This window comes from Gorilla gorilla, chromosome 9 (assembly GCF_029281585.2).
Source record: "Gorilla gorilla gorilla isolate KB3781 chromosome 9, NHGRI_mGorGor1-v2.1_pri, whole genome shotgun sequence".
NCBI classification, from domain to species: Eukaryota; Metazoa; Chordata; class Mammalia; order Primates; family Hominidae; genus Gorilla; species Gorilla gorilla.
The window spans coordinates 12,855,968-12,883,717 of record NC_073233.2 but is presented as its reverse complement, the minus strand read 5'-3'; the positions used below and the strand labels follow the sequence as shown (position 1 = coordinate 12,883,717).

General features: G+C 44.2%; 2 protein-coding genes across 8 annotated transcripts in view; one reads left to right on the top strand and one right to left on the bottom strand.

Annotated features, from left to right (window-relative positions):
- DNHD1 (dynein heavy chain domain 1) overlaps window positions 1–27,750 on the bottom strand; it is a 76,030-nt gene that overhangs the window by 24,109 nt on the left and 24,171 nt on the right. For 2 of the 6 annotated variants that reach the window (XM_055355260.2, XM_063710617.1), the window contains one exon: window positions 22,450–26,343. In XM_055355260.2, the coding sequence (XP_055211235.2) occupies window positions 26,315–26,343 (29 nt within the window). In that variant the 3' untranslated portion in view covers window positions 22,450–26,314. Of the gene's footprint in view, window positions 1–9; window positions 188–383; window positions 3,271–3,390; window positions 3,489–3,815; window positions 3,942–7,962; window positions 8,171–8,757; window positions 8,853–9,260; window positions 9,460–9,556; window positions 9,685–10,885; window positions 14,413–14,908; window positions 15,067–18,969; window positions 19,214–19,303; window positions 19,570–22,449; window positions 26,344–27,750 lie in introns of those variants that run through there. The other 4 variants (XM_031007633.3, XM_063710615.1, XM_063710616.1 and 1 more) reach the window with 4 other exon arrangements.
- The window catches only part of RRP8 (ribosomal RNA processing 8), a 91,053-nt gene that overhangs the window by 57,824 nt on the left and 5,479 nt on the right, over window positions 1–27,750 (top strand). Inside the window, exon 8 of one of the 2 annotated variants that reach the window (XR_008669545.2) lies at window positions 2,922–7,182. The exons of the other annotated variant lie outside the window; for it this stretch is intronic. The gene's annotated coding sequence lies outside the window, so the exon portion shown is untranslated. Of the gene's footprint in view, window positions 1–2,921; window positions 7,183–27,750 lie in introns of those variants that run through there. 2 annotated transcript variants of the gene reach the window in all.

Here is a 27,750-nt window from a genome sequence, read left to right as displayed (position 1 = left end):
GGTAGGTACCTGGAGGGAAGGTGGGCTCCAAAGCCCCAGATCAAGGCAAAAAGAAAACTGCTGACAGCCAGCAAGTGTTCCCTGCACTTATTTGGCACATCGTCACTGTCAACCTGGGACCGGTTTAGAAAGCTGCTTTTTGAAGACCTGAAGCTTTGGGCCACAGGATCACTATAGCTGAGGTCCTCTGTGAAAGTTGCCATGGCCACGATAGGAGCCCCAGTAGAAAAAGGTGGAAGGTGAAAGAAAGAAAAAAGGTTGACAGTATTACTTTTCACTCCTGGCCCAGATCCACCAAAGAACACACGCCCCAGGCTCCAGCTATATACCCCAGCTACCCTTAAGGCCCCATCTCTCTCAAACCAGCCCGTCCATCTTCCCACCTGGGCCAGGGGCCTTCTCCTCCTTTAGGTGAAGGTGGAGGTCAAGCAGACTATGCAAGATGCGTGCCATGCTGGTAACTTCTGCCACACCTGCACAAACAGCCTGCTGCCCGTGTACCTGCAGCAGAGAGCTGACACCTTGGCGGGTGAGGAATCGCAATGTTGCAGGCACCAGAACCTCAGCCATGTGGTTGAGCTCAGCGATTGTCTGGTGCTGCAGGCGGTACTCATAAGGAAGGGATGCCATCAGGGCACTAAGTATACACTGCCAAGTCTGCTCTCCACCACACCAGACTAGGGCACAACAGCCTACCACTGTGGGGGATATGCCTGTTGTGTCAGCCACCTCCATCAAGAGAAAGGTGCCTGGGGGTCGTGCTATCTGCTGTCCACTGGGGAGACTAAGCTGGGGAAGCTCACTCAGGAGGCAAGTGATGGAGTCCAGCCAAGCAGCATTGGAGGCTCCATCACATATTATCCAGTGCTGGATCCCGACTGATTCCTCTGTCTGCCTCTTTTGGCCCATGTTGTTACACTGACCGGCTGCACGAAGTACCTTGGGAAAGATGCCATGATGCCAGCAGGAGCCCTCTAGCCATCCCAGGAACTCCTGGGGGCTGAGGCCACTGGGGTACAGGTGGGTAATTTCCACAGGCTGGCAGCCTTGGGTTGAGGTGTCCTCCATGGCTGCCAGCCGATTCTGGATCTTAAATAAGCTGTGCCAACAAGTGGTCTTGCCGCTGCCTGCAGGGCCCAGGAGCAGAATGCCTGAGGCCCGGCTCAGGGCCTGGCTCAACTGTTCCAAGGACCCCAAAATGTCAGGGCTGGGATCCAGACCTACCTGTTGCAGTTCCTCCACCACCAGTGGCTTCATCAGCTTGTAAGTCATAGGTTCTGCCAGCACTTGGCTGGCGCTAGGGAAAAGCGCACACAACAGCCCTCGGAGGTTGTGCAGGTGGAGCCCATTGAGAATGCTAAACAGTGGTGAGCGCAGTAGGGCATGCAGTAGGGCAGCCTCCTCAATGGCAGCTAGGCTGCGAGGCTTCTGGCACTTCGGTTCCTCCTTGGTCACATTTAGTGTCCGTATTGTGTCTTCCAGTATCTGCTTGAGCAGTGGCAGGCGGCAGGGCAGGGGCCCAGACACCAGCTCACGCTCTAGAGAAAAGAATTTGGATAGGCGGGTAGCCATCTGGAAGGCATCCCTCATCCCTGCACCCAGCAGAGTCAGCTCTGCCACTTGCCGCAGATCAGGCAATGCCAATGCCACAGGCCGCAGCAGCAGGTGCAGGTTGGCAGGCACAGCAGAGCTCAGGGCACGCAGTACCAGGAGACAGCCATAGCCAAGGCGCATAGACACATGATGTTTTTCAAAGAAGCTACTGCCAAGGAGCTGGGGCTGGGTGGGGTCTATGGTGCTTGTGTTTCGGGAAGCCTCCTGGTACAATGGGGCATACAAGTGGTGCAGTTCACCCAGGCGCTGGCCCAGGGCAGAGAGCAAGCCAGGGGGCAGCTGATGAACTTTCTCCAACAGCAGCCAGGCACCACCCTGCAGGGCACCATTCAGATAGTTGCTCAGGCATCGAGCCTCTATCTGAGGTGAGCAGGGTAGCATCACCAGCTGGCGGCCCAGGGCCTGTGCCAGGCTGTTCACTACAGCTCTCTTGCCCACACCATTAGGACCCAGTACGGTCCCACAGGCCACCTCCTCTAGGGCCAATAGTAGTACCAGGGCTGGCCGTTCAGGCAGTAGGCTGGGTAGAGGCCCTAGTCTAGGTCCCAGATACTCGTAATTGTACAGGAAGGACCTGCCTAGCACATCTATCCAGCATGCCGCTGGTGACAGAGAGGGTTCAGAAGATGCAATAGTCCTAAGACTCTGTAGGGGGCTTTTGGGGATTATGTGAGGTGAACCCAAGTGATACTTGAGTTGGCGGACCCAGTGAAAGTCTGTGAGATCACTAACCTGGTGCTGTTCCAGCAGCTGTGCTATATCCCGGTGAGTCACTGCCATGACCAGCAGGGCACTGAGAAGGCTGGTCTGGCGGACAGAAGGCAGGGACTGCCCACCTTGGGAAGCCCTCTGGGCCCGCATAAAATTCACCAGTACCTCAAGCTTGCGCATTTGCATGGAGACCATGGCCAGGGTACCCCACTCAAGCAGAGCCTCCTCCATCTCGGCCCGCCATACCACCTCCTCTGCCACCAGCACACACTGCCATGGGAAGGCCTGGACTAAGTCGATCCAGTGCTGGACATACAGTTGCAGGTACAACTTGTTTTGCTTGGGCAGTTGCTTGAGGGCCTCACCTAGAGATGGGCCTCGAGCAAGGCGAGCAGCCACACAGCCCTGCAGCATGTGCACCAGTGCCAAGCGCAGACACTTCTCCAGAGAGGCCAGCCACTTAGGGAGATCTGGATGCAGAGGAAGGGGACCCTGCAGCTTCACCTCCTCCCCACCTGCCCCTAGCACTGCAAGTGCCTCCACCTGAGTCTGTGTGTTTGGGCTTGACTCCCAGTCATCTGTGTTTTTCTCACCAGTTGGGCAAGACCTGAAGCTCACAGCATGCACATGAGGAAAGCAGCGTCGTACCCATAGCTGGGCTTCGCATGATTCCAGTCGAGCAGCCACCAGGGCTACCAGCTCACTGTCACTAAGGAAGAAGAGGCGGGGGAAGTGAGCACACACCCCATAGAGCACGCTCTCCAGACTCATGATGATGCCCTCCAGCTCCACCGATCCTGCTTGCAGCAGTTGTTGTAGCTGCTGGCCTTGGAAGTAAGGGCTCCTCTTGGCACTGGGCACTACAAGTGACAGAACCATGGGGTCAGCTACAGAGATGCGCATCAGGGTTCGATACTGGTCATCCACGACCTTGAAACGAGAGTTCTGTGGTGAGGGAGAGGATAAAAGTGAGGGCCAATATGAAGTGGCAGCTCCCCTTTCCCACGCTGAGCCCTGGTATTCAGGAACCCTTCTTGCCCTCTCTGCCTCAAGCCCCTTCCCTACCAGGTCAGCATTAGGAAACTGGATCTTCATTTCATGCAGAACTTTATTCAGAAAAATCCACTTCTGCTGGAAAGTCAGCCACACCTCCAGCAGGGCACCTGTGTAAGCAGCCAGAGGAATGCTGGTGGGAAACACTAGGGTTCTACCTTCTGCAGGGGAGTCCACCCTGCTCCTGACCTCTCAGGTGCCCCACCAGCCCAAGCAAAATACTCTGCCCAGCAGGACTCAGGGACCTTGCTTGAGGGAGAAAAAACTTTCACTGTGAATAAAAACCTGATCTCTTCATCCCAAGAAACAGCCCTGAAGGAGGTCCTCACTCTGTTCTTCATATCTTCTCCCACCCAACCTCCACCTCTCACCCCCATCCCTCTGGGACATCCTGCCTCAGGTCTCACCCATCAGCCTGGCTAGAGGCCTGCACTTACCCAGGCCATGCATGATGGCCACCCACTCCAAAGCTATTTTGTTTAAATCTCCTGACTTTTCGATGGCCAGGATCTTGGACAACACCTGAAGACTTTCCTGGATGGAATCCTGCAGGTTGCTGTAATCTAAGACAGAAAAAGCTGAACTGGCAGTCAGATGAGGCAAGGGCCGGGGCTGGGGGAGAGAAAAGCAGACCAGGGGAACCTTCCAGGAGAGGCAGGTACAGAGACCCTGATGCCCTTTTCCATGTCTTTTTCTTTCCTTTTTCTTTTTTTTGAGACAGAGTCTCGCTTTGTCGCCCAGGCTGGAGTGCAATGGCATGATCTCAGCTCACTGCACTATGCTTCCTGGGTTCAAGCAATTCACCTGCCTCAGCCTCCTGAGTAGCTGGGATTACAGGTGTGTGCCACCATGTCCGGCTAATTTTTTGTATGTTTAGTAGAGACGGGGTTTCACCATGTTCGTCAGGCTGGTCTCGAACTCCCAACCTCAGGTGATCCACCCACCTCAGCCTCCCAAAGTGCTGGGATTACAGGTGTAAGCCACCATGCCCAGCTGCCCTTTCTGCCTTTAAGGATTCCATCAGCCAATGTGTAGAGCCAGTAAAGCACTGGGGTCTCAAAATGGTGAGAGAAGAAGCTCCTCCTTTCCCAAGGCACTGTGGGCAGACTCCAGGCCAGCTAATTTCCCTGACTAGCTGCTATGAGTATCCACCTAACTCCATGGAAGTGCTTTGTAAGAACTAGAGCCTCTAGCCCGGGAAGAGGGCTGAATGGCTCCAGGACCCTACATAATATTTCTATAGCAAGAATGCCCATTCTGTCTTAAAAGGGGTCCTGGTAGGGAAGCTGAGAACAAACTTTTCTCTCATAGTCTTAGTACTTGGCTCCCTGGTGCTGCTTAAAGAGTTATCCCTTCATGCCACAAGTGCTTGGTAAGACTAGGGCTGGAAATGAGGTAGGGACACTAATTGGGGTAAAAATGAGAAGAATCAAGAAAGGAGGTTTATTCAGACACATGTAGGACTCTCCAAACATCCCTGGTGGGAAGAAAACTCATTATCCTGCTCTCAGAGTCACAAAACTTTTACTCCACTCTCTAGAGAAAACAGCACTGGACTAATGCTTTCAGCCCCTCTGTCTATCTTCTTCCCTTACTCTTCCCCATGTGAGGAGGCAAAGAGGCCCATCTTTTATGCTCTATGGGATATGAGGCAGGCCACAGTCCTCTACACAGCTACCTGTGTAACTGTACTTCAGCTTTCCTCTGCATATCCACACAGACCTCAAGTTCTCAATTAATTGGGGGAAGGTTATGACGAGGTAGCACGAAGTCTCACTTGACCTAGATCCAAGCTGTGTCTGCCAACATGATATATAAAAAGCACAAACTTCCTTGGGGGTGATGGTTCTGATAGTATACTTTCATTTTCATATACATCCTTATTCTCATTTGGTTAAGAATCTAAAGGGGAGATTAATAATTTGTAGGTGTGCCCAATCCTGTAACAACCTGTCTTCTTGAGGTAAGAATTAAATATATAACAAGTCCATCATTTGGGGTTTATTTGGGTGAATGAAGTCACCAGCTTCATGGTGTGTGGCCATTACAAAGATGTGGTCCTTGGTTAACATGCCCGGAGTTAACAGGAAAAGAAAGCCTGGTACAGAGAAAGGAGAGAACCCATAGGGAGAAACCTCAACCACACAAGTGCTTGGTGCAAATGCTAGCTTAGAGAGAGAAGGGAAAACTGAAAAGGAGCAAAGGTGGAGGAAGGGCTGTGAGCTCAGGTAAAGACTGGTAGGACCCAGGCTGGTATCTGAAATTATGCCCACGGCATCCCAAGGCCCAGATTATCCAGAGCCTTTACTTTGTACTATGAATTTTTATTTATTACTTTTAGTGCAGAGAAATCTAAGGATGAGGCAGAAAAGTGGTAGAGATCAAGTAGGAGCAGATTGGCAAAGTCTGGAACCAGGGTCAGAGATGGGCAAATGGATTAGCATAAAATGTGCTCAGGACAAAAGTGGGAAGACAATCTCCTTTCAATATTGGTGCAGATGTTAACTGCAGACATCCAGCCTTTGTGTCAGTCCACACCAAAACTTAAGAGTCCTTAATAAGGGAGATGTGAACAAGGGGGCTGGGTGCCATTTATCAATGTGCTGCAAATGGCTGGAAAAGGCACCCCTAACCAAATACTGGATATAAAGAGGTGATAAGGATAAAGAATTTGGGTAATAAGGAACATCTATACTAGAATGGAAAGGACCTACATTCTCCTCTATGCAGAAGTTGAACCAGTTACACATCTTGCCTAGTTGACTTCTGCCTAGCTTGAGTCCACCCACTTTTCTTTCCCCATTGCTACTATCCTCATCTAGACCACTATTACTTTTCACTTGGGTTATACCGTCATCCCTTAACTGATCTTTCAATTTCCATTCCTTGCCTCCCTCCAATCCATTCTCCATACTGAAACCAGAATGATATTGTTCAACTAAAATCTAATTATGTTACTACCCACAAAAAACATGCAGTGACTCTCTATTGTTTTCATGTTGTTGAGTAAATTATTAATGTGGCCCACAAGACTTTGCATGATCTGATCCTCTCCAGTTCCATCTGCTCCATCCCCTCCTCCACTATTCTTTGGGATCCAGCCACAGAGAAATAGAAGCTCTTTTATTCATGCTCTCCATTCTTACCATCAAATATACTGACTAAAGCCCTAACTGAACTGAAACTCACAGATTTCAAGCTATTCTTTAGAAGACCCAAACATTTTTGCTTCCACTAGTTAAAGTGTGTGCGCGCTAAGAATAAGAGTATGTTTGCAGATCTATTTATGTGAGTTATGTTGTGATTTTAAGTAAAGAGTTGAATCTAATATTGTAACAACCACTGACACATTGGTGGGGGGAAAGTTGCTGTTTCTATGGAAACCACAGAAAGCTTCAGTAAAGGCAAACTGATTAAACATATGCTATTAGGTATAGGCAAGTCAATTTTTATAAATTGGGAACTTACAATAAAAACCTGGAAAAGTCACATAGAGACAGTGTCTTCTATGTAACTCCCATACTGTCTTAATCTCCTTGGAAGTCCTCTCCCCACCTCCCTCTCTCCACACAGTGCCCAGCTTCTGCAGCTAAGGCCCTTCCCTTCATAAGGACTTTAAAAGTGTCTTCATGTTGCTGCCCAACTTTGCAGAAAGTGAAAGCAGAAATAGTAGACAATACATTAATGCAAGAAAGGCAGTGAGGAACTATCAAATCAAACAAAAGCTCTTGTCATTAGGTTAAAACGTTAGTAAATAAATGTACATGTATGTATTTTAAGCTAAAATAAAAATCTTAAACTATGTATGCATCATTAGTTTTTTGGATTCACCAACTGGGTTCTAGTTGCGTTGAGTAAGAAAATTCTCCTCTATTGGCAATGCCCTAGCTATATCATCTTGGATGCTTATGTAAATGCTGTTCCCTTTGTCTGGTCTGCCCTCCTCACCTGGCAAGTCTGGCAAACTCTTACTCCTTCAAAAAGTCAGTATAAGGCCTCTGCCTAAAGAAGACTTCTCTAATTCTCTCTCTGGTTCTTTGAGCTGGTCCTCTCTCTGAGATTCTACTGCCCTCAGTAAGGTGCTCCATTGTGTTTATCCCTATAGTATTGTCTGTCTCTCACTGGACTCAGAAATTTCTGGGGGACAGGGATACTGTCTGTAAGTCTCAAGGTCTCCTGTGTTTAGCACAGAGGAGGCAGGTTTGATGAGGGAGAGAATAAAGAAATGAATTAATGATTAAGGTATAAAATCAGACAGCAGGGTGCAATCTAGAGGACAGAGCATTGAAAGGTGTAGATAACTGACTATGAGGAATTTCTGAGGGTACCCAGAAAGGGGAGGACCTTTGCTGAAGGACCCAGGCATTGAGTAGAGATGGGTGAGGGGAAGGGGATCCCAAGGAGATTAAGACAGTAGGGGGGCTACATGGAAGACACTGTCTCAGAACAGACTAATGTCTTAGGCTGTCTAGTAAGGATGGGGCCCTGGCTAGAGAATCAGATCTGGTAGGCCTTGATGGATATGGTGGATGAAAATGGCCCCCAGCAGGGGGCTTTCACTAGGTCACAAGGTCTGGGTCTCACCTGAGAGGATGAAGGTGCCACTATCTTTGTCCACTACCTCCCACTGGGGGCTGCGGAGCACCTGCCTCTTGGAGCGCTCTGAGGCTGGGGGCTCGTAGGGTACATGCAGGATGAAGTTGAGCAGGCGCAGCTGGCGCGCTTCCCAGTACCGCTGCAACCGCCGTATAGTCTCTTGGGCATGAATTCGTTCATTTTCATTCTGCCAGACCTGGAACAGCTGGGTCTCAGGAACCAGGACTGGGTAACTCCTTCGGGGACAGGCTTGGAGCTGGGACTTGGGGATTGGATCTGAGGCAGAACTCAAGGGCCAGGGCTCAGGAGAGTGGAGGTCTCAGAGATGAAGGGAGAGTAGGACCATCAGGCTTCAAAGATAGGCCATCGGCAGCATCTAACTACCTTGCCCCAGGGCCACTGCTTTGGAACCCCTACCCACTTTTGCAAGGCTCCAACTGAGCAAATACCTCAGTCAGCTCGCACCCTCTGGGGACAAGACAGGTGTTGGGGGGCACCTGCCATTCTGTGTGCCCACAACTTCGGGGCTGCCACCCACTTCCTTCCCCCATCAGGGACATACTCTCAGTCACTGGGAGTCTGGAATCACACAAGAGATCCCCATCTGGAGACTTAAAGAAACTCTTCCTGCCCTTCAGGCAGGTTAGCAGTCTCAACCCCACATTAAATCACATGCCAAACACCCACCACCCTTTTGTCTAAAGGGACTGCTGGGCCTTGACTGGCTTTATTACAGGTCCTGGCTTTGGACCACCTCCCTCGCCCCTGTACTGAGGGCCCCACCTGGTTGATTCGATCTGCAAACTCCAGCAGTGGATAAGTAAGCAGCTGGCCCAGCGTTAGGAGTTCTATAGTTTGGAGACTGCCCAGCCCAAGGGCTGGAGGTAGAGAAAACAAGTCAGAGCAACACCCAGCATGTGGCAGAGTCCAACCCATATCCCATATCCCAGAGCCCAGCCCAGCCCAGCCCAGCTCAGACCCCAGATAGCAGATCTCAGAGCACAACACAGAGCCAACAGCTTAGAATCCAAGGTCTAGAGCACAACTCAGAGCCCAGAGCTAAGGCCCCAGCCCAAGCCCAGCCACCATCAGCAGAGAGGAGGTAGTAAGGGAAGTTAAAAATTTTTGTCCCCGTTAAGGAAAAGAAATTGAAATATGTGGGAAAGGTAGGGAGAAACTTGGGGAGGGAAGGTGTTTCCAGCAGGAGCAGCAGGAAACTGAGTTGTTGCATTGCTCTAACCTCACATATTTCCCTTTCCCCGTCCTCTGACATTAACCAAACATACCACGCAGGAGACACTGGCAGTTGAGGCTCTGTGGCTGGAGGCTGCCCAGCTTAGTGAGCAGGGGCAGGTAGCTGCGAAACTCCCCCAGGATGCGCATGCAGTGCTGCAGCACGGGGCTGTGCAACTCCAGGGTTGTGCTCATCCGTGCTGCCTCTGTCAGCCAGCCCTCTGTCTTCTCCTGGGCCATAGCTGGGCTGAACTGCAGGGAGAAGGGCTGTCAGCTTGAGACTCTTCCCCTCCCCCACCACTGTAATCCTCCACTCCCAGTCAAGAGCTCCAAGGAAGGGTGTCAGCACCTTGGCAAAAGCCATGCACTTCCACTCGCTGATATTTTCGGAGATGACTCGGTACAGGTGCCATATGCGCTGCTGCTGCACAATAGGACGTGTCCCACAGATTGGCAAGGGCACAGGAGTCTCATCCTCTGTGGGGGAGGGCTGACTTGAGACCTGGGCTACTTGCAGTGTTGGGAGGGGGGTGGTGGAATGATCAGTCAAGAGCCCATAATGACAGAAGGTAGGGTCCAGAAAGTGATGGTTGGGGGTGGGGGAGGTGGAGTTCCAAATTGTTTGGCTCAACAATGGAGGTGGGGTTAATCCAAGGAACAGTTACTCCCAGGAAAGACCATCTGGGAAAATGTGATGGCAGTGAAAGGGAAGAGTTCCTCTTTAATTAGTCTCCATCTCATCCACTCCATTCTAGTGACACTGGACTCTTTACTACGGCTGAGATACACCAGATATGCACCCTCCTGCTAAGGGCCTTTGACTAGCAGTCTATTCTTTCTGGAACACTCTTCCTTCAGAGAATCACATGGCTCATGCCCTCACCAGCTTCAAGTCCTTGTTCAAACAAACAGCATCTTCTTTTTTTTTTTTTTTTTTTTTTTTGAGACAGAGTCTTGCACTGTTACCTGGGCTGGAGTGCAGTGGCGTGATCTCGGCTCACTGCAACCTCTGCCTCCCGGGTTCAAGTGATTCTCCTGCCTCAGCCTCCCAAGTAGCTGGGAATACAGGCGCACACCACCATGTCTGGCTAATTTTTGTATTTTTAGTAGAGACAGGGTTTCACTATGTTGGCCAGGCTTGTCTCGAACTCCTGACCTCGTGATCCGCCCGCCTCGGCCTCCCAAAATGCTGGGATTATAGGCATGAGCCACCGCGCCTAGCCAGACAGCACCTTCTTAATGAGGCCTATGCAGGCTATCTGGTTAAAAATTCCTAGCTACCCTTCCCGGCATTTTCAACCCCTCTTACTCTGTTCTATTTTTTTTTTCTCTATCACTTATCACTTTCTTATATACTACAGAATTTGGTTATCATCATTGTTTATTGTCTTTCTCTCCCAACTAGAAGTTTGGGTCCATTAAGAAAAGCGTTTTATCATTTGTTCACTGATGTACCTCAAGCCTAGTGTACACAGCAGTCTCTCAACAAATATGTGTTGAATGAATGAATGAATGAATGAGCGAATGAACTGTCAGCCCAAAAGAGAGTTCAGCAAGATGAATATAAAAAAGATCTGGCCCACATAGAGGACCTGTCATGTTTACCTCCGGCCATTATCCTCCACCTCTTCATCTCACAGGGTACTACATTAGTTCTTAATCAGTTACTTACAGTCAGTTGTGAGATAAGTGTCAATAGGAATTTATAATTAACAATAATTATAATATCGAGGTTTGCAATTTACTTAAAAGACAACAGATATCTCATTAACTTGAACTCCAGTTTACTTTCTTGAGTGGGACAAAAAGTGATAGAGTCACACCCAAATGCTGGGCCTCATGCATCTTACACATGTGCACATCATCCATTTTGGAGATCTCAGAGTATTAAAAAGCTGGAATCACTAGGCTATCAAAGCTCTGATCTGACAAAAAGTAAAATGACAGTAAATCTAAACTCTTCCAGTCTTTGTCTAAACTCAAAGATATGGCTAGAGTCCCATACAATCTTTGACAGCAGTTGTTTCAACATCAAATATTGGACAAATAAACAACTTCATCTGTAAGAAAGAGCAGAGATGATATCTCCAAACACATGAAAAGATAAAGACAAACTGGGGATTAAGAGCAAATGTCCTTTGATGGACATTTTGTGATATCTACTTGATAATTTCCATGCATTTTAAAACTTTTTATCTGAAAATGAGTTCCAATCTTCAAAGTTGTAGGAAAAAGTAGTAAAAAAAAAAAATTGTGTACCTTCTATCTTCCATAGGTATAGATATATATCTATACTGCTTATCTTTGCCTTTTGTTGACATTTTACCCATTTGCTTTATCATTTGCATTCACATGCTCTGTGCATGGGCATGTGTATGCACATATACACACACACAATTTTTTTTTCTGAACTATTTAAGGGCAAGTTACATAAATACTCAAGTATGCATTTCCTAAGAGTAGGGATATTCTTTTATATAACCACAGTGCAACTCCAAATTTCATATATTATATTGATACAATATTTTAATCTACTGTCCATATTTCAGTTTTGTCAGTTGACCTAATAATGTCCTAGATTGCATTTTTTGCCTCAATTATAGCATCTGGTCCAGGGTCAAGCACTGCATTTGTCATGTCTCTTAGTTTCTTTTAATCTGGAACATTTCCATAGCCTTTCTTTCTTTTGTAACAGACATCTTTGAAGTATACAGTCCCCTTTTGCCATTTTTTTGTTCATAGAAAGTTCCTCATGTTGTGTTTTTATGGTTTTTAAAAATGATACTCATTCTCAGCTGGACTACTATATAAGTGATATTGTATCCTTCTCCAGTATCACATCTGAAGGCAGATGATGTCCCTATGTCCTTCATTGGTGATGTTAATTTTTAATCACCTGGTCAAATTATTGTCTGATTTATCCACTAATTGTTGTTTCTTTCTCTTTCTTTCTTTCTTTCTTTCCTTTTTTTTTTTTTACAACAAATAAGTGATCTCTGGGAGAAACTCTCTAAGACAGTGCAAATATTCTGCTCCTCATCAAATTTGCCCTAGATTTGGCATCTGTTGATCCTTATCTGATCTGGTAATTACCATGATGGTTGCAAAATAATAATTTTCCCACTCCAGCCTTCCTTCCACATTTACCAGTCAGCTCCTGGCATTTTACTGTAAGCATGAGTCCTCATTTCTCTCTCATTGATTTATCTATTTATTATTACTATGCATAATAAATGCCTTTACTTCAATAGCTTAGAATTTATTATTGTACTTACTTTGGTGATCAAATTGTTCCAGATTTAGCCAGTTGGTATCCCTTCTGAATCCTTGTGATATGCTCCCATCACTTTTTTAAACACTTTAATACTTTCTTACTTTCTGGTATAAAACGACACTTTAGGTTCATCTTGTACCTACCCTGCCACAGCCCTGGAATCATCCATTTCTCTAAGGCGCTCTGGTTCCTTTTAATGGGGAATGGTATTAGAAACTAAGACCTGAGCACAATGTGGCTTCTTGCTACTGGGGTTTCTTTGCTTCATGTCCTCTTCAGCAGATAGAGATAGCAAATGTGTGCACATGTATATACACATAAACACACAGTTACATGCGTATACATGTGTACATAAGCATGCGTACACATGCAAAATGTGTGTTTTAAAATGCAATAGAAATACAAAGTGATACCATAGGAAATGGAAGCTTATAAAACAAGCTCACAACATTTTTCCAGAACTCAGAGAAAAAGAATAAAGGAATGAGTGATGATAAAGAAGATAAAAGCAATGAGTGAGAGAGATTCAGTAAATCCAACATACATATAAGAATTTTGGAAGGAAGGCCAGGCGCAGTGGCTTACACCTGTAATCCCAGTGCTTTGGGAGGCTGTGGCAGAAGGACTGCCTGAGTCCAGGAGTTCAAGACCAGCCTGAGCAACAAAGTGAGTCCTCATCTCTACAAAAAATACAAAAATTAGCCAGGCATGGTGGCACACAGCTGTAGTCCCAGCTACTCAGGAGGCTGAGGTGGGAGGATTGCTTGAGCCTGGGAGGCTGAGGCTGCAGTGAGCTGTGATCATGACACTGCACTCTAGCCTGATATCCTGTCTCAATTGTTTGGTAATGGCTCTTATATTTGCTCTGGTCTCCTTCCAGAGCCCACAGAGTTCTTTAAGAACAGAAGGGAACCAGCTTACCTGCACTACTGTATGAAAGAATTGAGACCAATAGTTCTGTCCTGGCCTCCTCCTGTGTATTAGTGAGGCCCTCAGTAGCCTCCTCTCTATACCACACTGGCTGGAGGAAGTGATCTGCTAGAGCATCAAGACCTACTCTTATCTGGGGCCTGCTGCCTGGTGTAGGACTGTGTTGAACAGGGCTACAAAAAGGCTAAGTTCTATAAGGAGAACTTACATTTCTCCCGCACATGCTTTTAGCCCCTGACCCCATCACATTCTGATGGAACATTCACTTGTTTGCCTTCCTTATCAGACTGTGAGCCCCCATACCCCCACCCTAAGCACAGCACCTGCCATGGTCAATATATGATGTTTTTGTCCTGAAATTTTCATTTATAAAAGACACCAATGAAGGTGTGTGATTCCCAAGGCTTGCTTGGGGTCATACAGGACACAGAACCCTGAGTTCCAACTCTTATTTCAGTTGAAGGGTCTATCACAGAGTGATAATGGAGGGTGCGGGGATCCTCAGTACCAGCGAAGATGGCATAGGCGTGGTGCAGTTCACTGAGGTCGCTGACTGTGTTCTGGAACTGACGCTCTAGGGAGACGAGCTGGTGCTCAGTACTCCTCTGATCTTGTGTGGGGTCCATAAAGGGACCGGAGAGGGCCTTCGCAAGCAGGCCTTCCAGCTCTGCCAATGCTGCTGCCATCAGCTGCTGCAGCTTGGGCATAATGGCATGTCGCTTGCTGAGCAGGAACTCTGAAGCCTGGCTTTTCTCAAACTGAAATGCCTCCCACATATCCAGAAGCTGTGGGGCAAGCAGAGGGCAGTGGAGTAGATGTGGTTGTGGGGGAGGAGGGCGGGGAGGGATGGGTGACTCCCCGAATTGCCTTCTCACCGAGATGTCCAGTGCTTCATTCTCAGCACTAAAGAGGCTAAAGTGGTTGCGGATGAGTTCATGGAGTGCCCGTACGTATTCCATTCGCTCCTCCAGCTCGACGTACTGTTCATTGGCTTCATTCAACTGCAGGAATTACAGCATGAGACCAGCAGCCCCACAACCCCTTGTACCTCTTTGGTCCCATCCCCAAGGGGAACTCCCACCTTTTGGAGTGAAGTCTCCAGACCCAGTTGCAGCCTTGTAATCAACTGGAATCAGGGGCAATCTCTCCTGAGGGATCTCTCCAGAGGGATCAAATCTCTCTCTGACCCAGATCTCTCCGGTGAAGGGTCCACTTCTCACCCACCACCCCATTACCTTGATGACAAGGCAACAATTTTCTATCTGACTGTCACAGAGAGCACAACTCTCTGATCACACCAGGGCCTCCCTGTGACATGAGGAACCTGAGGGCCATATGGACAGGGTAAGAATTAGCAAGGGTAGATCTCTCAGGTGAGCACAGTTTAAGAGCATCAAGCCCTGCTGGGACCTCAGCAGAGACCTGAAGAGAGTGTGCTGAGCTTTTGAGCAGGATGGGCCCTGAATAAACTGGGAAGGATGGATGGGGAGAGCCCACCTTCTGGGTGCACTGTGCAATGGCATGAATATCTGAGTTGATGGTTCGGAAGATATGCATGAAATCTGTGAGCTCTGTCATGAGTTGTTGACTGAGGTTCCAGCACTCATTTTGCACGTGTGCAAGAATGTCCTTCCTTATGCTGTTCAGCTTGGATTCTGGAGACAGGAGAGTAAGGTGTGAGGGATGCATAAAAAAGAAGGGGTGCTGGGGACAGTGCTGTGGTCCAGAGTGGGAGTAGGCTGAATGGCAGGTCAGACCATGAATTATCTCATTTAATGCTTGTTGAATCCCTGCTCAATGTCCAGTCAGCTGCTATGCACTGGGGACTGTGCTCTATACTGGTAGACAAGAGCAAATGAATGAGACAGAAAGTTTCCCCACCCTGAAAAGCTCATAATATGAGGCAGAGACAGACATACAAATGAGCAATCACAAATCAGTGTGATAAATCCACTGTGAGTGCCTGGAGCCTTCAGCCAGTATAGCTAAGAGGTGGGGGTGCCGGGGGGTATCCTGAGAAGGCTGGGCAAGGCCCCTTCAGAGAAGGGAACACTGGAGTTGGATGTGTTGAGTATTAATTCTCCAAAAAGATGAAACAGTGTGTGCAACAGTATGGAAATGACATGTTTGTGAATAGCAGAGTACCCTAGCAGAGATAAAAGTATTCTGGTTTTGGAGTCTTACTGTCCTTGCTCTAGAAGAAGGGGACCAAGAAGGTAGTATGATCTGCCTTTTGTTTTTAAGGATTAAAGTAAAGAAAGTCTCAGGTGGATAAGGGGCTAGAAAGCAATCCTGGAAGCTGCCCTTGGCAGTATGAACAACTTTATTATCTCAGAGGGCAGGGATAACACCCATATGATACCTCATAAAATCTAAGATCTCGTTGTAAGAAGCACCATTATTTTAGATGCCACTAACAAAGAAAAAACTGATGCCATCTAAACTCTAACACATCTTCAATCACGAGACACCTTTAAAGTTCAGAGATGTTAAAACATGCACAGAATAGGAAAGATACAATATAGAAATATGGTACACCAAATAGAGTATAGAGTGCTTTCTACATACCAGACACTATTTCAAGTACTTTAATTATATTTTATCCTCACAAATTCCCTTTGAAGTAAATACTATTATTTTACAGATAAGCAAACTGAAACTCAGAGAGGTTATGTCACTTGATCAACATCACACAGTGGCAGAGCAAGGATTCAGACTCAGGCAGCATGGCTCCACTTCATTATATTTTAAATATAAATATGTTTATGTTATAAATATAAATGTAAACATAAAAATATATGTTTATAAAAAGTATTTAAAAATATATTTTATGTTATGTGCAAAGTAAACCGACCGATCCTCTATTAGCATCTCTGCAACTAGAAAGTAAAATAGTGAGTTTGGGGGACAGATAATTGAGACATACTGGGTATGTCACTTTCAGAGACTTGGAGGAAGTAACCAAGATGACTGGGTACTAAGACCTGAGATTAAGAAAACCTGCTGAGAGGAAGCCTATTGAGGGACAACCTATATCAAACAGAACATGAAGATCTAAACTCATCCTTTTTCACACTGTCCCTTTGGAACATAACAGTAACTAGGCCATTGCAATGCTGTCACTTTTTTTGTTTGTTTGTTTGTTTTTTTATGGTGCTGCTTTTGGACCAGTAGCAACAGGCAGATGAAGGCAGATGGGAGCTCAACAGTGACACCGTATGGTATAAAGGAGCAATGCATTGATAAAATACCAGGACTCCTTGGGATTAGAAGCTGGAGATGGATAAAAACAGATTTAAGAGATACTTAGGAGGCAGAAGAATGACAAAGATTTGGTGACAGGTTGGATGTAGTAAGGTCAAGGAGAGGGAGGAGTAAAGGGTGACCCCAAGTTTCTGGTGAAGCTAATTCGTCAGAGGGTATAATTACGCCATTCGTTGTTCAAGGGAGTTCAGGAAGAAGAGAAACAACAGAGTTAAGTCAGAGGGTTAGATAAAATTAGATCAGCAAGAAGGATGAGAGTAGATACAAGGGGATAAGGTGAAATGAAAAAAATATTAAGCACCTACTGCATGCCACACTCAATGCTAAGAGTATTGCAAATAATATCTCACTTAATCATCCTTACTATAACCCTGTGAGTGACTGTGTTATCATGCCCAGCTTACAAATAAAGAAACTAAAACACAGTAATCTGAAGTTACAAAGCAAGTGAAAAACAGAGACAGGGTTCTAAATCCAGTGCTTATTTCTCTCCACCTGCTCCTCTTAAAGAGACTAGTTGGTCCTGGATTGAGGATCAAGAAGCTAACAAACTAGAACAACAATAAGCTTTCTCAGCAGCAGTGAAGTAAAGCCTGACCAAAACAGGGCCAGAGAGAAGACAAAACAATCAAAGGTCCTCCCGGTTCCTGCCTTGCCCGCCTGAACCCCCTGTACAAGAGCAGGGAGTTTTAGTGGCCCATTGGATACCTAATGATACATGTGCTTTCATCTGTTGAGAGCCAAGACAGGGAAGGCTAAGCAAGCAGGGCATACAAGCAAACTCTTTCCAGGCCCCAGTGGCTTCTAACCTTCATAAAGAAAGCAGGCCTGGGAAGCCATGGGTCCAATAGAATCTAGTCTTCACAGGAAGTAGATACTATTGGCTATTGCCATCCTTGAGGCTAGGTGAGGAAAGTGAACAACCTCCGTATTTCCTAAAAGAACAAATCACTGGCTTCCAAATCTACCCCATTGTGAGCCTCTCTATGGCGAACTCCTAGGCTGAGGCACTAGCTAGTACACGATAGCATGAGATATCCTTCCCATGGGAAGGGAGAAAGAAAAGAGGATAAAAGACTAGGTCATAAGCCAGATTTCTCAGAGACCCAGGGATACCAACAATTGGGCGTTGAATTAGTAGGGGTAGAAGTGGCAAGAGGAGGGAACCTGAGATGGGTTGAGGAGAAAATAGATAGTAGAATGGTCTTGAGCCCCACTTTCCACATAGAACTTTGGGAAAGACCACCTTTTAGGGTGTCCCTTGCTAACATGAAACAGTCACAGCAGAGTAGAAATCATACTGTTATGTGTTGTAGTAAAAAGAGGGGCAGACATAATGCTTACCAGTTTCCCACAACTCCCAAATGGCAGGGGATATAGATGATAGCAGAGAATTGATAGCCAGTGGCCTAGATGAAGTTCCTGTGTTGAGGGGCTAGGGACCCTGAAGCAAAAGCCATGGGGGTAGCCAGCCTAAGACAGAGACTGGATGAAGAATTCACTAAAACCCCAAGGATCAGCTATGCCAGCAAATGTTAAGACAAGGACAGGTCAGCAAAGACAGACACTCCAGGTCCCTATTAGTCCAAGAAAACACATCGCAGCTCTACCAACCCAGGACACAGCAGCACCAGAAGCAGCAATGTCAGGAGGGCAGAGACCAGGCAAGGATGTATTACACCTCAGAAGCCAGCCCACCGGCCTTCCCCAGTACAGGTGGCACCTTGGGAAGGAAAAGGGAGGAAAAGACATTTGAAAGTAAAAACAACCCAGAACTACAGTATAAATTTCCAATTGCCCAGATACCCCAAATAGACTGAATCAGACCAAAAGTGACTGCTTTAAATTAAAGGAGCTTTCTTTAATTGGAAAGGTTACATTCTTTCACTACCAGTAGAAGTTAGGACTACAGAGTAAGACAAGCTCAGTTAGAGAGTAGCTTTTTACATATGCAAATCGTAGTATAAATTTCACTCAGCTACATGCAGAGAGAAGGCACCCTAGATTCCCAAGAATCTCTGTGAAGACACTGAGCTTAGTAGCCCAAGCACAGGAACATGATTCCTAAGGAATACAGGGTATGAGCAGAGCCAAAACAGAGAGGCCGGCCTTTGCAGTGAGCATAGCTCTGATGGCAAAGGAAAGGGCCTGGGACCTCGGGCTTTGGAAGGCTTCATAGGTCCAATAAGAGGCCTGCACCGAAGGTCTCCGGAGGACATTCCAGGACCAAGGCAGGCCATGTGAATACACATACAGAAAAGGGAAGGAGGAGAGGGAAGAGAAGCAGTACTCACCCATCTCTGCCTGTACATCATGGCAGCTAAGTAGCAGCAACTTGCCTTTTGTGAGCAACTCGATAGGCATACTGGAGACATGGGCCTGCCAAACATTTAGGCGGCTCACCAGCGTCACGTAGTTCTTGATGGGACCACCTCTCATGTCTTCCAGCTTCTGAGGCCCCCAGGATTGCAGGAATTCATAAATGCCTGTTATCCAATGATGTTCCCTGCAGAATTCCTGCACCTCGCACAGCACACCCTAAGGGCAGACAAGGTGTTTAGGGCAGAGGCATGTGGCTATAATGGGAATTGGTGGGCAGCGCCCTATCCCTTAAACCACTGTTCTCACCTCCAGCAGCACCTGTTGTATATTCAGTGCCTGCTGGATCTGAGGGTTGTTGTCCAGGTCTTCCTCCAGCTGCTTATAATTGCGGGGGAAGTATTGGCCCCGCAGCCGATATCCGCGGACCTCCAAGATACCAGCAATTGGGTGAGACTTCCAGGGCCACACCAATCGCACATTAGGGCCACAGAAGATGCTCACAGCATCGCTGGGCTGGCCCTGGAACTTGGGCATCAGAAATTCGGCTTTTGAGTCCTCCTCTTCATCTTCTTCTAGTGGAGCACATGCCATAATTGTCCGTGAGTACCCTCCAGAGCCCACAAACAATCTTCCTTTCTCCTTGCCCTCAGTGTGTACACACACACACACACACACACACACACACACACCCATTCGCTGCTCATGAGTGAGTTAACACATACATCTATATCACAAACGTAAAATACTAGACCCATGGAGGGGATTTATTAGTTAGGGTTCATGTGCAAATAACATAATTTACTCTAGCTAGTCTAAGCAGGGAGGGACTTATTACAGAATATTAAATGGGTTGCAGAATAATAGGAGAGCTAAAATACAAAACCACTCAAGGTTGAGCATCTAGGGCTGTGTGCTGCCTGGCAAAATGGGATATCACTGTTAGACCATCAACTACAAAACACACTGCCTCTGCTATGATCCACAGAATGGATGGCATATGCCCTGACTCTTTCCCCCTCTTAATTCAATTCTGAATCAAAGTCTTTTGTAGATCTAACTGGTGGATCCTAAATTGTATATGACACCTAGCTGCAGGCGAGTCTGGGAAGTGTAGTTTGTAGTCTCTGGCATCTGCAGAACAGAGGAGTTGCTGGGAAGGAATATTGAACATGCCAGTCCTCAGTTATCTGTCTTAAAGAATATTCTTGAACCTAGCCACTCATTAACTCTTTAGGAACTGGTTAATTGACAAGTTTAGTATTTGTGTTAAAACTTCGCACAAAATAAAGGAAAGAATTAAAATGTTCAGAATAAGAGCCATACTATCCACACCCAAACCCTGTAGTACTCCTAGCTGATCTCTTCTCTTCTCCAACTGTACTCACTCTCTAGGAAATCTCATCCAGCTTTATGGCTGTAAGTACCATATATTTGCTCCCAAATTTATCTGTAGCCCAGATCTCTCACTTAACTCCAATCCCATTTAAAGAACTGCCTACTTCACTTCTCTATCTGGATGTCTAACATGCACCTCAAATTTAACAGAGCCAAAATGAACTCTAATTCCTCCCCGCCAAAACTGCAGTCTTCCAACTTCAGTAAATGGAAACTCTGTTCTTCCAGTTTCTCCAGTCAAAATCTTTATAGTCACCTTTGACTCTTTTTCACATACAATACATCCCCCCATTTAAAAATCCTGTTGTAGTTACTTTAAAAATATATCCAGAATCCACCAATTCTCACCACATTTACCACCACCTGCCCTCCTCCCGCAGCCCAAGTCACCATCATCTCTTACTGCATTATTGCAAAAGCGTTGTAACTTTTCTCCCTGCATTGGCTCTTGCCTCCTATACTTTACAGTCTCTGCTCCATATAAAAAAAAGAATCATCCTTTAAAAAAATGCCAGAAGGGATTCTGAGAAGATGATGGCAATGGCAGCATCATTTTGAAATCTCCCCCAAATGCCCAAGTAAAAATGACAGAACAATTAGATAATAAAACCAAAAATGCAAGGATAGCATTTTTTAACAAATGAGGGCAAGGGATCCTCACAGATCCTAAAATACAAGTAGGTGGGGTCAAACCATCTGCAACCTCAAAACACACATGGCATCACCATTTGTGATGAATGATGCAGAGGGAAACAATGAAGCAACAGATGGACCTAAGAATAAGAAAACCCCCAAACAGTCATCAAGCATTTACTGGGAAGCAGAGGGCCCATTTCAGAACAGCAGGTAAAACTGGAAGGGGGTCTTACCCCCTCCAAGAACAGGTGAGGTAAGGTCTATAGAAGCTTAAGTAATCTATGCCCTGTGTACTCTTGAAACCAAACAGTCAGGGCTCCCTTTTGGGACAGAGCTCGTCACGGAGAAAATGCTGGGAGTAGAATAAGGATTGAGCAGCAATAGAGAAAAAGGAAAAGTCTAGATGAAGGTAGGGGAGGGAAACCAGAAAACCTCAGAAAGTAAGCCATCATTTTTTTTTAATACAGAAAAACAATAGAAAGTGAAACTGAGAGGTTAGAGAACTATTTTGAACCAAGTCTTCTTTTGAAAGTTAAGAAAAGCCAAAATTTCCAGTTTTCTATGAGCAGTAGAAAAGTATCAACATCAAACCCCATACCAAGCTTTTATAAGAAAAAAACAAAGCGAGGCATAGAATAAATCCCTAGAGACAATGAAAGCATGTCAAAAACCAGAGCAAAACTATAGCCTATTTCAAAACAAGCTAAAAGACAATAGAAAAATGATAGAAGTCATGAGAGGACACATATCAGAATTAGAAAAACTCAGAAATTATGTGACAGAACTATGGAAAGAATTATAAATGAAAGAAAAAACAATTTCATAATGGAAATTTAACTAAAATGGGGCATAAGAGCAAACAAACTCGACAGATAATTTCTCAAGAAAAATAGAAGGCAAAATAAGGGTAATTATACAACTAAAAAGGAAATAAACAATTTTAAAGATTTCAAGAGAAAGGGAAAAATATTGGGGATGGGTGATAAGGATCTAATGTATCAGTAACAAGATTCCCCCAAGAAAAAAACAAAGCAAGGGAAGAGAACAAATATTAAAAACCGTAATTCAGAAAAATTGTTCTGAAATTTAAAAAAAGATATAAAGCCACATTTTGAAAGAACATACCTGAGAATCCTTCCCCAGAATGTTCAATACCAACACATAGGCTAACAAAAATAACTAGATTTCAATAAAAAAGAAAAAAAATCTAGGCAAAAAGAACAAGTGATTTTGTAAAGCAAATAAAATTAGACTATCGAATGCTTTTTGATAGCAACTCATAATGTCCTAAGAAAACATAGTAACATATTTAAGATACGCAAAGGAAAAAAGTATAAACCAACAACTTTATATCCAGCAACACTAACTTTCAAAAGGTACAAATTGTTATCAACATAGAAGAACTTCAGAATTTTGTCCCTACAAGCCCTTCCTGAGGAATTTAGTAAAAAGTGACCTTCAGACAAACAAAATTACTAGAAAGACATCAACACAAGGGCTGCTAGTGGGCTTAAAGATATTGTTACTTACAGAACTAAGATTAAGTGAGGGATAGAAGGGAAAGAGTATAGTATGAAATGACGATGTAGAGAATGCTGGTGATTCTCTTGCTTGCCAGGTGGACAGAGCCTACCTGAAGAATGGAACTCTGAAGGTACATTGGTTGATTACTCAATAGCTATTCCCTTCTCCCTTCCTCTGTTGTTGTAGAACCATCTTCCATGAAACACTGAGAACGTCAGCCATTTGATTTCCTAGCCTATCTTACAGCTAGAGGTAGACAGATGACGCAGATTTTGATGGTGAGATGTAAAAGTGAGTCTGATGGGGAGTTTCCGGAAAAGATTCCTTTTCCTGGCAAAAAGTGAGAGTCAGACACAGAGCTCTCTTGTTAACCTTGCCTCTCCTTTTCTGCCTGATTTTGCTTGAGAATGGGATGCTTGACATTGCAGCTTGTCTTGCAACTATGAGGCAACAAGCCTGAGAATGAAAAAACAAAAAAACGAAAACCACTTTATTGTGGCCTCCTCCACCACACATAACTCTCTTACAGAATCTGCTCTTAGATATAGCTAAAAGCAGGAAAGAGTGATGGAAAGATACAAAGAACCTGGTACTTGATGACCACTTTTGAGCCACAGAACAAACTCTGGAAGCACCTACTTCAAGACTTCTTGTTTTGTTTTGTTTTGTTTTGTTTAGGCCACTGTAGCTGAATCCAGCTGCATCATGAATTTTTTAGTTATAGGTGTGTACGTAGTTTTGAGTTAAGATTACTTAATCCAAAATCAACCCCCATACTCAGGCCCATATAATAGACGTTTATAGCCAAACACAAGCATAGCTGAAGACTGCAACCTCCCCCACCATACACAACCTTCTAAAGAGGATCTGCCCTTGCCTATAGCTAAAAGCCAGTTATTTTGCACCATGACACATCCCCTTGCCATAGCTTATGAATAAATCATGCAATCTACAGGAGAAGCTGAATCAATCATACTCCTTGTCTTGAAGTTTGAACTAAATCAGTCTCACGGACAGGAAAACTCAAATATCATATAAAGTCAAGGATGGAGTTGGTGTCATAAAAAGTTTAAGTTATTTGAAAGAAGTAGTTATAAGGGAACAGAAAGTCCAAAGGAAGCAGAGATAACTGGTCTCAGGAATCAGGGCAGAGGAACTGGAAAAATACACAGAGAGAAGAGATGAAAAAAAGGATAAGCAGAAATTTGAGAGACAGGGGTTCTCTTCCTGATATTCTACTTTCAAATTCTGTGAAGATGGGTGCTGTTACTTCTTCTCTACCTTTGAATTTAGTAATTGTCTGTTTTGTGAGCTCCAAAATATAAGACAAGCTTGAAGAGCAGTGATTCTAGGTGCCAAGACCTATGAGAGTGCTCAGGCAATATGGTGCTATACAAAGTCAATTGTGGTTCCAAGCAATGGAAAGAAAAGCTAGTCTATTTTTAATGGAATTTGGTAAAAGAACATACCAACAAAACAAAACAAAAGTCACTAACTTCATAGCCAAGGTAAGAATGAAATAAACTTTGCTTATAATGAGAAAATTTTTTTTTAATTTTAGATTTGGTATCTCTGTCACCCAGGCTGGAATGCAGTGGTGTGATCATGCCTCACTGCAGCCTCAAACTCCTGAGATCAAGCAATCCTTCCACCTCAGCCTCCTGAGTAGCTGAGACTACAGGTGCACACTACCATGCCTGGCTGATTTGTAAATTTTTTTGTAGAGACAGGGTCTCACTATGTTGCTCACACTGGCCTCAAACTCCTGGCCTCAAGTAACCCTCCCACTTTGGCCTCCCAAAGTGCTGGGATTACAGGTGTGAGCCACTGTGCCTGGCCATAAGAAGAAATTTGAAATCAACTAAATCAAAGGAATGTAATTTACCTGCCATTTCTAAGGGATTTGGGGCTTCAATTGAAAATTTATATGTATTGATATAATACATATAAGTCAACATGGAGTTGAATTTTAAAATATCAATCCAACTTGAAAGGCTTCAATGATACAGATCTTTACTATAGGCTTCCTTGAATGAGTGACTCAGACATTCCACACAGAGCAAAGCTTCTTGTTAAACATATTTATATGACTCCTCATACCTCCAAGGTTGCTTTCTCACAGAGCGGCAAGGAAAAAAAAAATCTTTCCTTCTCTCTCATCTATAAATCTACTCACAGTCACACTGCTTCCCTCTATACCTCCTCTTCCTAGTCCTACTGCTCATACCTCATACTCCAAAGAGACCTTCCCTGTGCAGTCCCCTCGCAAAAATCACAGTTTTCATATTTTTGCATTATATCTCCAAGCTAATTTCAGCCATCCCAACCAAAATGTACATCAACAGATTATGTAATTAAAATTAGGCAATCCTTTGTCTCTTTTCAGTATAACAGATTTATCTTACCACAAATATCAAAAAGTTATTCCAATCTTGGTAGGATATTGCCATACTAAAGTTTAAGGTTTTTGAATTTGACACCTGACAGATGAGAAAAGTGATTATCTGATCATGTTTTCTGAGTTTTGAACTGCAGAAAACTTCCGATAAAATTGTAAGGACATCAAATAGTAACAGTAATACTGTCTTGTTTAGTTGTAAAATGTTCTCTGGAAAATATTGGAGAACACCTTTTAAGACTGGAGAATATGTTGCAACTATTTTATTAATAATATCCTGAGTATTCTTTTAGTGATTAGAATCTAGTCAATGTATACATTTCTATTGAAAAGGGGTTAATTTTCATACTTTTGTGTGTAAGTGGGGCTATTGAAATTATTTTGTAATTTAGTTAAAAGGCCATACAAATTTTGCCTCATTTAAGTAACAGTTTTCTCAGTTGGATGTATGTTTCTTAAAGACTACTATTAGTGTTTTAACTGCTACTTATTTACCTTTATTCAAAATTTATTCAATTTTTTAAACTTTTATTTTAGATTCCAGGGTACATGTGCAGGTTTGTTATATAGGTAAACTCGTATCACAGGAGTTTTTTGTACAGATTATTTCATCACGGTACTAATCCTAGTACCCAATAGTTGTTTTTTTCTGTTCCTCTCCTTCCTCTCACCCTCCACCCTTAAGTAGGCTCCAGTGTCTGTTGTTCCCCTCTTTGTGTCCATGAGTTCTCATCATTTAGCTCCCACTTATAAGTGAGAAAAACAGTCACAACAAAAGCAAAAATTGACAAATGGGATCCAGTTAAACTTAAGAGCTTCTGCACAGCAAAAGAAACTATCAACAGAGTAAACAGACAACCTACAGAAGGGGAGAAAATATTTGCAAACTATGCATCTGGCAAAGGTCTGATATCTAGCATCTATAAGGAACTTAAACAAACTTACAAGAAAAAAAAAACAGCCCCATTAAAAAGTGGGCAAAGGACACGAACAGACACTTTTCAAAAGAAGACATACATGCAGCCAACAAGCATATGAACAAAAGCTCAATATCATGGATCATTAGGGAAATGCAAATCAAAACTTTTTAATTTTTTTAAAGAATTTAAGGACAACAGAACTTCAGTTCTGGCTAGGCAAAGTGGCTCATGCCTGTAATCCCAGCACTTTGCAAGGCCAAGATAGGAGGATTGCTTGATGATAGGAGTTCACGACCAGCCTGGGCAACATAGCAAGACCCCATCTCTACAAAAAATTTAAAAATTAGCCAGGCATGGTGGTATGTTCCTGTAGTTCCAGCTACTTGGGAGGCTGAGGCGAAAAGATCACTTGAGCCCAGGAGGTTGAGGCTGCACTACCGCACTTCAGCCTGGATGACAGAGTGAGACCCTGTCTCGAAAACAAACAAACAACAAAAAGAACTTTGGTTTTGATTACTCAATTATATGAATCTGATTTTTCATTCAGATCCTTTTTTTCTTCAAATTTTGTAGAAAAGTTTAAAGAATGGTACTATGAATACCCTTATCCATCTACTTAGATTCAACAATTATTAACATTTTGTCACATTGCATTATTTGTTTTTCCATCTTTTCATTCCCCTAAACATTTTGAAGGTAAGATACAAGCATCATGACATTTCACCCCTAAACATACCAATCCGTGTGCTTTTTTAAAAGTAGAAGGGACAACCTAAGACATGGTAGGTGAATATTTTCAGCTTCACTAGAATTTAGAATAAAAATGCAAGAGGTTGTTTTTTGCTCCTTTTAACCATTCAAAAAATACTATAGCATATTTATAACATGAATTAGTACCACATATAATGAGAAAATGCTGTGAAATGTCTGATTTATCTACATATTTAATACTAATAATAGTAAGAAGGCACATCTGTAGCAGGTATTTCTATGTGCTGAGCACCATACTAGACATATTATCTCTTTTAATCTTTAAAATAATTCTTCAGGTTAGGTATTTTTGTTATTCCCACTTTGCAGACTAGTAAACTAATGAGTCTGACTCCAGAGCCTTTCTTCTTTCCACAGCACCATGTAAAACAAATATCAATAGTCTCTATCAATTAACCTAAATTTATTTGGGGAAAACAATGTGCCCCAACTGGTGTATAATTTGTAAAAGACACAGGTTCCTTTCAGTGAACCTTTTTGCTCCTTGTCACCTATTCCCTAAAATTAACGTTATGTCTTTAAATCCTCTTAATGAACAGATAGAAGTTGAATGAGGAAATTAAAAAGTATGGACGAGTCAGATGCATTTAATGATTTTATTTGTGACAGCATTAGTATCCTAAATAAGGGAAATGTGAAGATGTGTTTCCACGCTGATGGTTAATAAGTGTGAAGATTGATAACCAATAATAATTGGTAACCATAAAATATTTCAATACAATGAATTAATCCATATGAAATGAAAAAGAGCTATATGACATAAAGCAAGTGTTGAGCAAGCAGAGCTCTTCAAACTAGTACAAATTTACTTAGCAATAAAATTCAGTAGTAAATGAAATGCAATTATGGCACTGGAGAAAAACCTCACAGAGTTTTGGATGAACCAGGTTTGGAAGGACAATGTACTCACACTCTTTCATACACCCTCTCATTGCACGCACATACACATAACCATGTGAATTTGTGAGCAAAAACATTCCCTGACCTTTCTACCCACAACACATATGTGCAGTACCCAGGTTAGAGCTGCTCCATCCACACCCAATGCCTGACTCTATAGCCTGGACCTCCTGCCTTCTTCCCATGCCGTTCGTACTTGTGCCCTTTCC